The sequence below is a fragment of the Rhincodon typus genome, chromosome 19 (genome assembly GCF_021869965.1).
Source record: "Rhincodon typus isolate 14 chromosome 19, sRhiTyp1.1, whole genome shotgun sequence".
NCBI classification, from domain to species: Eukaryota; Metazoa; Chordata; class Chondrichthyes; order Orectolobiformes; family Rhincodontidae; genus Rhincodon; species Rhincodon typus.
The window spans coordinates 2,311,294-2,323,726 of NC_063350.1; the positions used below are offsets into that span (position 1 = coordinate 2,311,294).

Consider the following 12,433-nt stretch of genomic DNA (forward strand, 5'->3'; position numbering starts at 1 on the left):
GACGGCGAGAGTGGGTCGGTGAGGCAGGGACGGTGAGGCAGGGACGGTGAGAGTGGGTCGGTGAGGCAGGGACGGTGAGGCAGGGACGGTGAGAGTGGGTCGGTGAGGCAGGGATGATGAGGGTGGGTCGGTGAGGCAGGGACGGTGAGAGTGGGTTGGTGAGGCAGTGACGGTGAGAGTGGGTCGGTGAGGCAGGGACGGTGAGAGTGGGTTGGTGAGGCAGTGACGGTGAGAGTGGGGCCGGTGAGGCAGGGGCGGTGAGAGTGGGTTGGTGAGGCAGTGACGGTGAGAGTGGGGCCGGTGAGGCAGTGATGGTGAGAGTGGGGACGATGAGACAGTGATGGTGAGAGTGGGGCCGGTGAGGCAGGGACGGTGAGAGTGAGACCCGCATGATGGCAGCAGCCTCCTGGGTGCCCTAGCGATCGGAGCGGCGCCTGCACCATTGTGGAGATGGGACTTGGGACTCTGAGATTGGGACTTTTCTTGTTTACCTTTTGGCTCTGTTAAAATCTTTTAATTCTGGTTTTTGTAACCAAGTTGGCACCAATGAATGGCAACATTGTGCACTTTTCACTGCACTTATGTATTCCTATACTTAGTACATGTGACAAATAAATGAACAATAATAAATAATAATTGCTGAGATTATTCTGGGCATAGACCTTGAAACATCAGTTCTGACAGCTAGTACACACTTACACAAACTCTTGCAGAATAGAGACTTCACAGAACTAACCAGCCCCTAATCTGTTATAAAGCAGAGGTTGACCAGCCTCTGAGAGCTAAAACCAAAACACCCAAGGAGGATTACCTCACCCTATAATCTGTAAAAGGAGTGTGAAAAGTGGTGTAACCTGCCTATCAGCAACTTCTAACAGTTAAATAAATGTATAAATTCTAGATTTCTTATCTGTGTCTTGCTTCATTATGTGCTGTGCCACCTTCAAATGCTGTCTAGCTGATTATGCATCTACTAAAAAGGGAGATGTTTTGGAAATTAATTTATCCAACACAATTTTCAAAAAATTAAATAAAAAGAATGAAAGAAAAGAGAATGAGATCCCATGTTGAGCACATTCTCATGAGTAGAAATGTTGCAAATGGATCCTCGATTGAGAGCTACAGCAAACAGCCTGCACAGAAATTTAATCAGAACCAATTCCGGAAGGTTATTGTTTAAAGGAACAATCTGGGCCATGGTGAGGTGAGAAAGTTGGGATGATGGGATGAGATAGGCAGTTTCACAACATCGAAAGTAAAAAGTCTCATTTCCAACCAAATGTAAACACCGAGACGAGACTCTCGCTAGTGAGTGGTAAGAAGCCTATTTGCATATATTAACATTCATTAACAGCCTCATTATTAATTTTACCTCATTAATATGCAATTTCCCATTTGACTGCCCACTGGGTGGAAACTAGATGCTGGGAATTCCTGACCTAAGGATCTGAGTGGCTAGCTGGTGACTCCTGCCCCTTGGACACCTGGCACTAACATCTCAGGGCATGTTCCATGGACGGTGATTGCACACATCCTATGTCCACGAACATTGGCATCCAACATGTACCAGCCTCACATATCATCATGGTACATTTCTAATCTACTTACAGTATGGTTCTGCACAGCCATGCTGCACCATGGAGTACAACACCCTGGTACATTTCAATGGTGCTGCCAGGCTATTCAGAGACTGGTACCCAGCTCCTGGGTACAACCAGGCTGCAACTCTGGGTTGCTTACTCACTCTCCTAGTACTCACTCAGTTTGTGCCTACTTCAACATTCACTCGCATTATATCGTGATAACATGGAATTTTGATGGAAAATTAAAATGCCTTTTAGTATCTTTTGGGTTCTGTTCTAAGTAGAAAGTGGGATGTATTATCACTTGGAAATTATTGATTTTAATGGAGATGCTGAATGGATGTGTGATTTCAGTTCTGAGAATGTAAACAGTTATTTTTAGAGGTCAGAAAGTCATTTGGAATAGCCATCATTTCCAAGAAAACATGTGATTTCAGTTAAGTATGTAGCAGAACTCTTGTGGCATTATTTTATAAAACATTTACAAACTTGAGCGTTTATACCAGACGGAGAGAACAGATCAGGAATTCTCTATTGGTATGAAATCTGTTCAGAATCAGTTTCAGTTTAGAAGGACAGTTTTGTCCAGGCAGAAGGACAGGTTAGTTTTGGAAGCACCAACGCTGTGAGATTTGTGTAAAGGTTTTCAAGCTTTCAGGACTTAAAAGGAATCTAGGCAATCAGAACTGTCAGTGTCAGCTCAGGAAAAAATTATAAAGCTTAACTCCTGCAGTCCTCCTGCATGTGGATGTTTGTGGATTTGGTGCCGATCAAGCTGAGGCTGCTTTGTTCAGTTCATTCATCATCATGTATTCGCCGACTCACATTGTCTCCCTATAAAGCAATGTCTCACCTTTTGAGCCCACTCCCTCATCCAGCAATTCCCAGGGATTAACTCCCAGGGATTTGCAAATAAGAGAGGTGATTCCATTGGAACTGATCAATTACTTGAGGGGCTGAATAAAGTAGAGGCTGTGAAAGTGCCTTCCCTAATTGAGGAATCTAGAACACAGGGTCACAGGGTCTGACTTGGTGCTAGATCATTTCAGACGAAGATGAGTAGACCTTTTTATTTTCCCTCAGAGCGCTGTGAATCTTTAGAATTCATTAGCCCAGAGGGTTGTATTGTAGATCCCCTGTCGTTGAGTAAATTCAGGTCAGTGATTGAAAGGTTTTCAGAATTAATGGGATATGAAGGCAGGTCGAGTGAAATAACAGGCCAGCCATGATCTTGCTGGATGAGGGAGTGGGCTCAAAAGGTGAGACATGGCTTTATAGGGAGACAATGTGAGTCAGCGAATACATGATGATGAATGAACTGAACAAAGCAGCCCCCGCTTGATTGGCACCAAATCCACAAACATCCACTCCCTCCATCACCGACGCTCAGTAGCAGCAGTGTGTACTATCTACAAGATGCACTGCAGAAATTCACCAAAGATCCTCAACTGCACCTTCCAAACCCATGACTACTTCTATCCAGAAGGACAAGGGCCGCAGATACATGGGACACCACCCACTAAAGCCACTCACCATCTTGACTTGTAATACATCACTGTACCTTCAGTGTTGCTGGGTCAAAATCCTAGAATTCCCTCCCTAAGGGCATTGTGGGTCAACCTACAACAGGAGGACTGCAGCGGTTCAAGAAGGCAGCTCACCCCCACCTTCTCAAGGGCAACTAGGGACAGGTGATAAATGCTGGGCCCAGCCAGCAACACCCATGTCCCATGAGTGAATTATTAAAATAGTAAGAGTATGAGTTAGGATATAAGCAGTAGATGAGGTCAGGTGTATAGAAGGTGGAAGAGGTGAAATCATTCAGGAGAGCATTGAAATGGTTAACTCTGGAGGGAACAAAGGTATGGATGTGAGTTTCAGCATCAGGTGATCTCCAAACAGATAGTAATTCCAGCTGGGATCAGAGCGTAGTGACTGGGAGCAGGAGTCTGAGCTCAGGTTGTTGAAGCAAGTTGTACTGCTTCTGTCGGGGCTCCCAATGACTCAGTGAAGACTGGGCACTGAAGCTGACCTTTCTGCTTTTGTGACTCAGTGTCACACTGGCCTGAGGGACTGGGACACTAGTTGAGTTATTTTAATCTGTAATCACTGAGTTAGACAGAGTGTGGTTCAGTGTGTGAGCAAGAATTATAATGGACTATTTGCAGCTAACTTCATGATGCTGATCTTGGGCTTGATTATACTTTCTGTTTTACCATTTTCTGTTCATTCTGTATAATTTATAATTAAAGCAGTTTTTTAATAGCTGTATATGTGAAAAATGAGTAATAACTAGCTCAATATTCTCTCTGCAGAGGGGAAGAATCCAGTTCTTGTGAGGTTTTGGAACAAATATATCTTAGATACTCTGGACTATGTTAAATTTCTTTTAAACTGACTTTTATATCATCTCATAAAGTTATACTGAAAAGTTGGCAGACAACCTAAGTTCATCCATTCATATCATCTGCACACAGCATTGAGAACTAGATCAGCTCAGTCTACACTTACTCTGCAAGCCTGAATCTATTTGTTGACTAGAAAGTTATGCAGCCCTCTTTGAACAATAATAAACCATGTAAAAACCAAAAGAACTGCGGATGCTGTAAATCAGGAATAAAAACAGAAGTTGCTGGAAAAGCTCAGCAGGTCTGGCAGCATCTGTGAAGAAAAAATCAGAGTTAACATTTTGGGTCCGGTGACCCTTCTTCAGAATAAACCATAATCAGTTAAATTGTCTGCGTGACCAACATGAGACTCCCCAGGAACGTGCTCTACTCCCAGCTTCGAAACGGCAGGCGAGCCCCAGACAGACAGAGGACACTCTCAAGGCCTCACTGACAATGTGCGACATTCCCACAGACACCTGGGAATCATGGGCCCAAGACTGTCCAAAGGGGAGGAGGAGCATCCAGGAAGGCGTCGGGCACCTCGAGACTTACCGTCGGGGAAAAAGCGGACCCCAGGCGCTGCCATGCCAACGCCCCACCCAGCCCCTTCCTGCGACCATCATCTGCCCCAAGTGTAACAGAGCCTGTGGTAGCCATATCGGTCTGTACAGCCACTTATGGACTCACACTGAGAGGGGAAGAGAGTCACCCTTGTCTGTGAACAAACGGCTGATGATGATGATTGTCAGTCATAGAAACCCACCATTCATGTCTGATTGCCTTCAAAACACTTATCTTTGGAAAAGAACCCTGAAGATGTCCCTGTGGGAATCAGTTCACCGATTTGTGTTCCCACAAATTGGAACTCGAGTTGACTCAGCACATTTACTATCCATCCGGTTTAAAATCGCTACCCAACTTGCTGACATTCAGTCTGTTTTGGTGAAGCTGCACATAAAAAATGTGAGTCCAGACAACATGCTTCCTCTCTACAAGAAGATCAAGTTGAATTTGAACTGGTCACAATATGTTTCTGATTGTGATTGCAACACAAGAGAAAGAAATTTTAAAATTAAACTGATTCATATTTTGCACAATTATGCTTATTTCTGATCCATTTGAAAACTTTTGTTTGAAACAGTGATTTGTTTTTTAAGGCAGTGTAGGATTGCCTTCAATCAGTAAAAAAAATCCCATACAAATTGAATTCCCTCTGTAATTCTCTGGTCAGAATTTAGATCCAACTCTCATATTCAATGCCGAGTCACTCACCCAAACTATTAACTGGGACTGTATCAGATGCCATTGTAAAACAGGTTGATCACATTCAGAAATGAGAGATGATTCAAACCCAGGGCAAGCCAAGTTGCTGGCAATATCAAATGGAGTCAAATCACAAATAAACTAACCTTGGTTCTGACTAGTCTGGGGATGGGAAGCATTAATAATTTCAATTTACTTTTTGCAGCAGCTGAGAGTAAAGTTCAGTTGACAACAACCATCTCCTGTGAACTCTGGCTCCATACTCATACACTTTCATCCGAGTCAGAATTGTTTCAAGACCCACTACAGAGGCTTGGACCCAAATTACAAACCTCCAGGTTAGTGCAGCATCAAGGGAGTGCTCCTCTCTGGGAACTGCTGCTTTCTGACTGGGACAAGCCGAGCCTTCCTCTGCCTTTTTGGATGGATGCTGTAAACGATTCCACAGGAACATTTGAATAAGTCACCCCAGTGACCCAGTCCCTCGGCAAACATGACTGAAACACATCACACTGAGAGCTTGCTGTGAGCAAATTGGCTGCTACATTTCCTACATGTCAACAGTGACTACACTTCAAAAATATTTCATTGGCTGTGAAACACATGGGATGTGAAAGACCCTGGAGAAATAGAACATAGAACAGTACAGGACAGGACAAGCCCTTCATAGAATCCCTACAGCCTGGAAGCAGGCCATTCAGCCCATCAAGTCCACTCTGATTCTCCGAAGAGCATCCCACCCAGACCCATCTGCCTACCCTATCCCTGTAACCCTGCATTTCCCATGGCTAACCCACCTAACCTGCACATCCCTGGACACTTGGGCAATTTTGCATGGCCAATCTACCGAACCTGCACATATTAGGCCCACTGAGTCCTTATTCAGATTTGTTCTACAACCTCATCATTACCTTGGATTTTACTTGTCTTATTGAATACCCTAGGGAACTGTCCATCACATTGTGTGATCCTGTCCTCTCAAATTCCTCCACTCTCACACGAGATTGAATTGATTTCTGTCCACAGTCATACCCTATCATTGCTCTGCACTTTCTTCACTAAAATACATCACAGTTACTGACGTTAAATCTCCTCTGTCGCTGCTCAGCCCATGTGATGGTATCCTGTGATTTTCATTTAGGGCCTAACCCAGTCTAACACAATCGATGGTAATATTGCATATTGCATTGTTAGTTGCATCGCTGGGAGCAGAGGGGCTAACAATTGTGAAAGGGTGACGACTCCACATGTAATGGCGGGGGGTGGAGTTGATAGAATATGGGATGAAGACGGAGTGTGTGTGGGGGGGTGGAAAGGGCATGGGCGTGGAATGGGGTGGTAAGTCATCAATAGTGAGCACCAGCCTGGTGGGGGAACAGTGCATGTCTGTGTCTGGCAATTCAATGCAATATGGCTGGGTCTTCGTTAATGATCCCTCTCAACTGTTCAGGCTGCTCCAAGGGTCTGCACCCACCAATCGGCATTCCAACATATTGACTTTGTGTTTCGCAGGAGATTGCTGCCACACCTGGGCATTGGAAGTCTATCTGAAAGGAACAATAATCAGAGAGAGCATAGGGCATGGGGGTAAAGCGTGAAGATGAACAGTTAAATAAATGGGATGATGTGGTAGTGGGGTGTTGATGGGGGGTGTGGCTACTAAGAAAGGAAAATGAGGATTTGACGGCGGTGGGGGGTGGGGTTCTCCAAGACGGAGAGGCTGACTGTGATTCACTCTGTGAAATGTGATTTTCCCCTCCCCTCACTCTCTCCTTCCATCCTCATCCAAGCTGCAAGTGCCCCAATGGAGATGGAAGATGGCTGCCACCACCCCTGGAGTGTATGAGGGAGGGGGTACACTTTCGTGTGATGTGAAGACTTTCAAAGGGCCACAGCATTAAACAGGCGCCATCACAGTGCAGGAGAGCCCTGTCATCACCATGGGGTATACATGAGCCACAGATATTGACTCACAGTGTGGAGCTCAAAATCTCAGTCCCATGCTATCTCAACCACATCATTCAACTGGAATCAATCCCACTAATGGCTGTGATTGACAAACAATATCTGTGACCTGGAAAGATTTAGCCTTGTTGCCAAGGTAGCAAATACCTTCCAAGGTGCCAGAGGCTGAAGGAGCTGTTCACATCACACCTTGGCTGTAAACTGTCCTGTAGCTGGAAGGACAGACAATATCCACCGTACACCCAGAATGTCTCCTTCTTCCTTCTTTCCTTCCCACTCCATCAAAGTGCAGCTTGGGTAGGAGGAGCCTGCCCTACAGTGGAGACATTGCTGGCCTGGGACGTTTAGTCCCAGGAGCATTTGTACCCAGAAGTAACTGCACCCTCTTCAGCTTGAACTGTTACAGGGCTGAGAGGGGGCAGCTGGGGTACGTGCCCTGGCTGAGTGCATCCTCACACTGCCCTGACTCCTTGTGAGGAAGAGGCACCTGGGGTGGTGTCAAGCTCCTTTGTCTCCTGTTACCAGGTTGTTAGTGTTGATTGGCACAAGGCACAAGTCAGGAGAGTGATGGAATACTCCCCACTTGCCTGGATGAGTGCAGCCCCAACAACACTCAAGAAGCTTGACACCATCCAGGACAAAGCAGCCGCCTGATTGGCACCACATCCACAAACATCCACTCCCTTCACCACCGATGCTCAGTAGCAGCAGTGTGTACTATCTACAAGATGCACTGCAGAAACTCACCAAAGATCCTCAGGCAGCACCTTCCAAACCCACGACCTCTTCATTCTAGAAGGACAAGGGCAGCAGATACATGGGAACACCACCCCCTGCAAGTTCCCCTTCGAGGCACTCACCATCCTGACCTGGAAGTATATCGCCGTTCCTCCACCTTTGCTGGGTCGAAATCGTGGAATTCCCTCCATAAGGGCATCGTGGATCAACCCACAGCACATGGACTGCAGTGGTTCAAGAAGATATCTTTACAAGGCCAGGTAGAGATGGGTAAATAAATATTGACCCAGCCAATGAAACCCAGATCCCCTGAGTGAAAAACAAACGAGGAAAGAACTGAGAATTGCCACCAAGGCACTATCAGAGATGCTACCTTTTTATTGTGGAATTAATCTAAAAGCCTGTCTGTCTGTCCAGTTGAATGTAAAAGATTCAACTATTCCTGGAAGAGCCAGAGAGTGTCCTGGGCTATGGTCAACATTTACCCCTCAAACAACATCATCAAGACAATTAGCTGATCTCTTATCTCTTTGCTGTTAATGAGTTTTTGCTGTGCAATTGGCTGCTGAACTTACAGTGACACAATTACAAATGTTGTTGATGAAGAGGTTTGTTGGACCTCTGTCAGGTGTGGAAGTTTATGAAGAAAGCATCTGCAATGTCCAAGCAGCACAGATCAGGACAGTATTGGGATGTGAGACAGGCCAGTCTGAAACTGGCCAGCTCAGAGGGAAGAGAGTGATGTGTGGTCACACACAACAGCCTCTGATCGATTGTGCTTGCAAAACAAATGCACCAATTTATCCTCTGATATTGGAACATTTCATGTTCTGTAAATTTAACCTGATATAATCTGTGCAAATAATTTCCTAAAAGCGCAAGTACTTGAGGCCTTATTATGTTCTTTTACTCCAACCTCATCATTATTCCCTTATTGATAGCTTTCAGTTCCAGTTTACTCTTTAAACCTTACAGACTGAAAACTATAAAACCATGCATTTTCTGTTATCAACCTATCATTCAGACCTCTCTACAATACCCTTCCCGCAACACAAATTACCAGTATGGTATCCCTTACAAGACAAAACAAATTCTCGAAATATTTCACCCAGGCTTTTCCTGGCACTGTGTCCATTGTGAATCCCGGTGGAGCTGAGATCTTTGCTTGTCTCAGTCCCGATGGGAAGTGGAAGTATATTCATGTAACTTGGTCTGTATCCCTGTTGAGAATGTCACTGTTTAATCATGGCCAGCCCATTATCCCTGTCCTCTGAATCTGGTCAGTTGCTTGCAGGGTGGATGGGTTTCTCTAAGTTAGGTCTTGCCTGTGAAATTGGAAACTTTTAAAAAAAGAATGCTGTTCCACTGCCTTAACGGTATCCCTTTCCCCTCCCACCCACTCCTCGATCTACCCCCTTTCTCCGGTTGTTTACTAATGACGAACAGCAAAAGAACAGAAGCATTATTTCACACACACTCACTTCTCAGAGAAAACAGGATCTACACGTTTTCAGGATGTCTGGCTAGTGTTTACTCACTCCTTATACCAGCAGTGCCCAGCTCTCCAATGAAGTGACAGAAATGCTTTGACATGTCCCAGCGCTTTCAACCAGCGAACACTCAAGTCTTTCTCTCTTTCTCTCTCTTTCTCTCTGTTCCTGGTTGTGTCTTGTAACTAGGTTTGGAAATGCCAGTCTAGGAGCTGAACGTTAGGGATGTGCTGAAGGGTTTAGCCCGGCCGCGTACCGTTGGGTTACAATCTCTTTCCCGTGTGTTTGTGCTGCTGTGAAGTGGGTGGGGGGGGGGGGGGGGGTCAGCAAGGGGATCGGCGTCTCTCATCTTGGGAGCAGTCTAACAGGCGATACCCCCCCTCCCCCCCTCTCATCCATGTCCCTTGTGGTATCAGCAGAGGTCGCTTGGTTTTGAATGTGGAGAGAGAAGCCGCACATAGCTAAACATTCCCAGGCATGGTGAGGAAGAGGGGAGTGTGGGGGAGATAGAGCCTGAGAGACAAAGGAAACGAGGAGAACCAAACCTCAGCATTGAGCTGCAACAATGTGCTGGCTTAGCCTCTGTGCTGCCTGAGAGTTTTCTGCGCGACTTTGCTGAGTTGCTCATGACAAGACTGTTCAAAGTCTCTCTCTGCATCGGCGACTCGCATGAAGGCTGAACTATCGCAGACCACAAAACGGATGTGAGGCAAGGATGTACTGAGTCTTACCCAATTCTCCTTCTTTTGTTCCATCCGACAATAAGAGGCAGAGAGAGAGAGAGAGACCGAGCGAGCAAGAGGGAGAGAGACTAATCATTAAAGAGAAACATCTGCTTCCATGTGCTTGGTGATCCAGTCAGTGAGATGAATGTGAGATTTTATCCCACAGCCCCAGCAGCGGTGGGTACTCTGCCTACTGACCCAGCCTGCCTGGCATCGGCATCCTGCCTGGAACATTATTACTGCAACAAGGTAATCCGCAACGTCCTTTCACCTCCGGGGTTTCTCCTGTTGGCAGTTGTTCCGCCGGGTTTGCCCGGGAGCTGGGCATTTTCAGAAGGTTCGCAAGCTTGGGAACTACTGGTAGTTTTATCCAGAGAAGCTGCACCGAGTGTGCAAACGGGCTGGCCGTGTGTGTCCGTGTGCACATCCCTGTCTCCGGTGTGTGTGTACATGACTGCAATGTGTTCTCTGTGTGTGTGTTGCATGGGACTGCTGAGTGTATATGAGCATATGTGTGTGTATCTGTAAGTGCGAGGTGTTGGCTGTGTATCAGTGTGTATGTGTATATGCTGAAGTGTGTATGTGTGTCTGTAAGTGTGCGTATATGTTTATATGTGAGTATGAGAGTGTTTGTATATGTGTGAGGATGTTGTGTATACGTGTGTATGTATGTGTGTGTGCATATGTGTGTATATGTGTGTGTATGTGTTTTTGTGTTTCTGTGAGTGTATGTATATGAGTGTGTATGTGAGTGTGTTTCTGTGAGTGTGTGTGAGTGTGAGCGTGTGTATGTAAGTGTGTGTATGTGAGTGTGTGTTTGTATATGTGAGTGTGTGTGTATATGTGAGCGTGAATGTGTGAGTATATGTGTGTGTGTGTGTATATGTGTGAGAGTGTGTGTATGTGTGTGTATATGTGTGTGTGTATGTGTGTGTGAGTGTGTATATGTGTGTGAGTGTGAGTGTGTGTATATGTGTGAGTGTGTGTGTGTGTATGTGTGTGAGTGAGTGTGTATATGTGTGAGTGTGTGTATATGTGTGTGTGTGTATGTGTGAGTGTGTGTTTATGTGTGTGTGTGTATATGTGTGTGTGAGTGTGTGTATATGTGTGTGTGTGAGTGTGTATATATGTGTGTGTGTGTATATGTGTGTGAGTGTGTGTATATGTGTGTGTGTGAGTGTGTGTATATGTGTGAGTGTGAGTGTATATGGCAGTGTGAGGATGTTGGATGTGGTCAGTTTTGATGATGAATTAGTCTGGATGGGAGCAGTCATGTCCCCAAGCTGTTAGCTGGGATCCTCCTCCTTCTCTCTGAATGACACAGTAGCGGCTCGGAGCTTTCTCTACTCCCAGTGCCTTCTGTGCAACTTAGAAAGCGGACCCTGCAATTCCTTCCTGCGGTTCCCTTCAGTCCCTGCTCGGGCCGGCGCTACTAGCAAGTCCCGGAGTTTGTGCTCTCAGTTCGGGGTTTTACACCGAGGCCGGCAGTCAGCCCTGGGGACTCTCCGTGTCCGTTCCCATCTCCCGGCTTCTTTCCCATTCACTGCTGTGGACAGTGATCAGGTCAGTGTTTCACAGAATCTCTCTCTCTGGGCGCCAGCAGGGTGAAAGGTTATAACAAGATCTGGTCTCTGAGCAACAATCCCCCAAATCGTTAAGGAACAAATTCGGAGGGACTGTTTTTCTAAAAGAATTAACAATACTCTGCAGCATCAGTTTCTGGGAGAATCGATCGAGGCAGAGAGAGTGCGTAAGCAGCTTTGTTCTCAGGGAGAAGTCCACGAGGATGAAACAGGACCACAGTGACGAGAGAGAGAGAAAGATTTCCAATATTCATTAAGGAACAGAATTTTACTCCCTGTTCCATTTCACTGCATCGCCCCGACATGGTTTTGGAACCGGTTGGCTGCTGGAGATATTGTTTTGTGTTTTTTGTTAATTGTTAAAAAGTAATTACAAGAAAAAAGAAACTTTGTGGGGAGGGCAAGAGCTAGAGAGGGACAGGGAACTGAAACCCGGGGTTGGACGGTCAGGCACAGAGTTTACAAACTGCAAACGCTGTGAGAAAGGGGATGGGGTGGCTTGGGCTGAGGGGAGGCAATGGTTCAGTTTCTGCAGCTGTGTCCCCACCCCCTGGGACACTCACTCTGTCCCTGTGTGTGAGTGTGTGTGAGAGAGAGACACACACTGGCTGTCTCTGTGTGTGTGTGCGCGGTACACTGATTGTCCCTCTGTGTGTGTGTGTGTGAGAGAGAGAGAGAAAGAGAGACACACACACT

The 12,433-nt window shown here is 46.0% G+C and overlaps 1 protein-coding gene across 1 annotated transcript in view; it reads left to right on the forward strand.

Annotated features, from left to right (window-relative positions):
- LOC109938920 (TOX high mobility group box family member 2) overlaps positions 1 to 12,433 on the forward strand; it is a 283,863-nt gene that overhangs the window by 112,153 nt on the left and 159,277 nt on the right. The window contains exon 2 of the mRNA XM_048608505.1: positions 11,508 to 11,717. Within this exon, the coding sequence (XP_048464462.1) occupies positions 11,508 to 11,717 (210 nt within the window). The remainder of the gene's footprint in view (positions 1 to 11,507; positions 11,718 to 12,433) is intronic.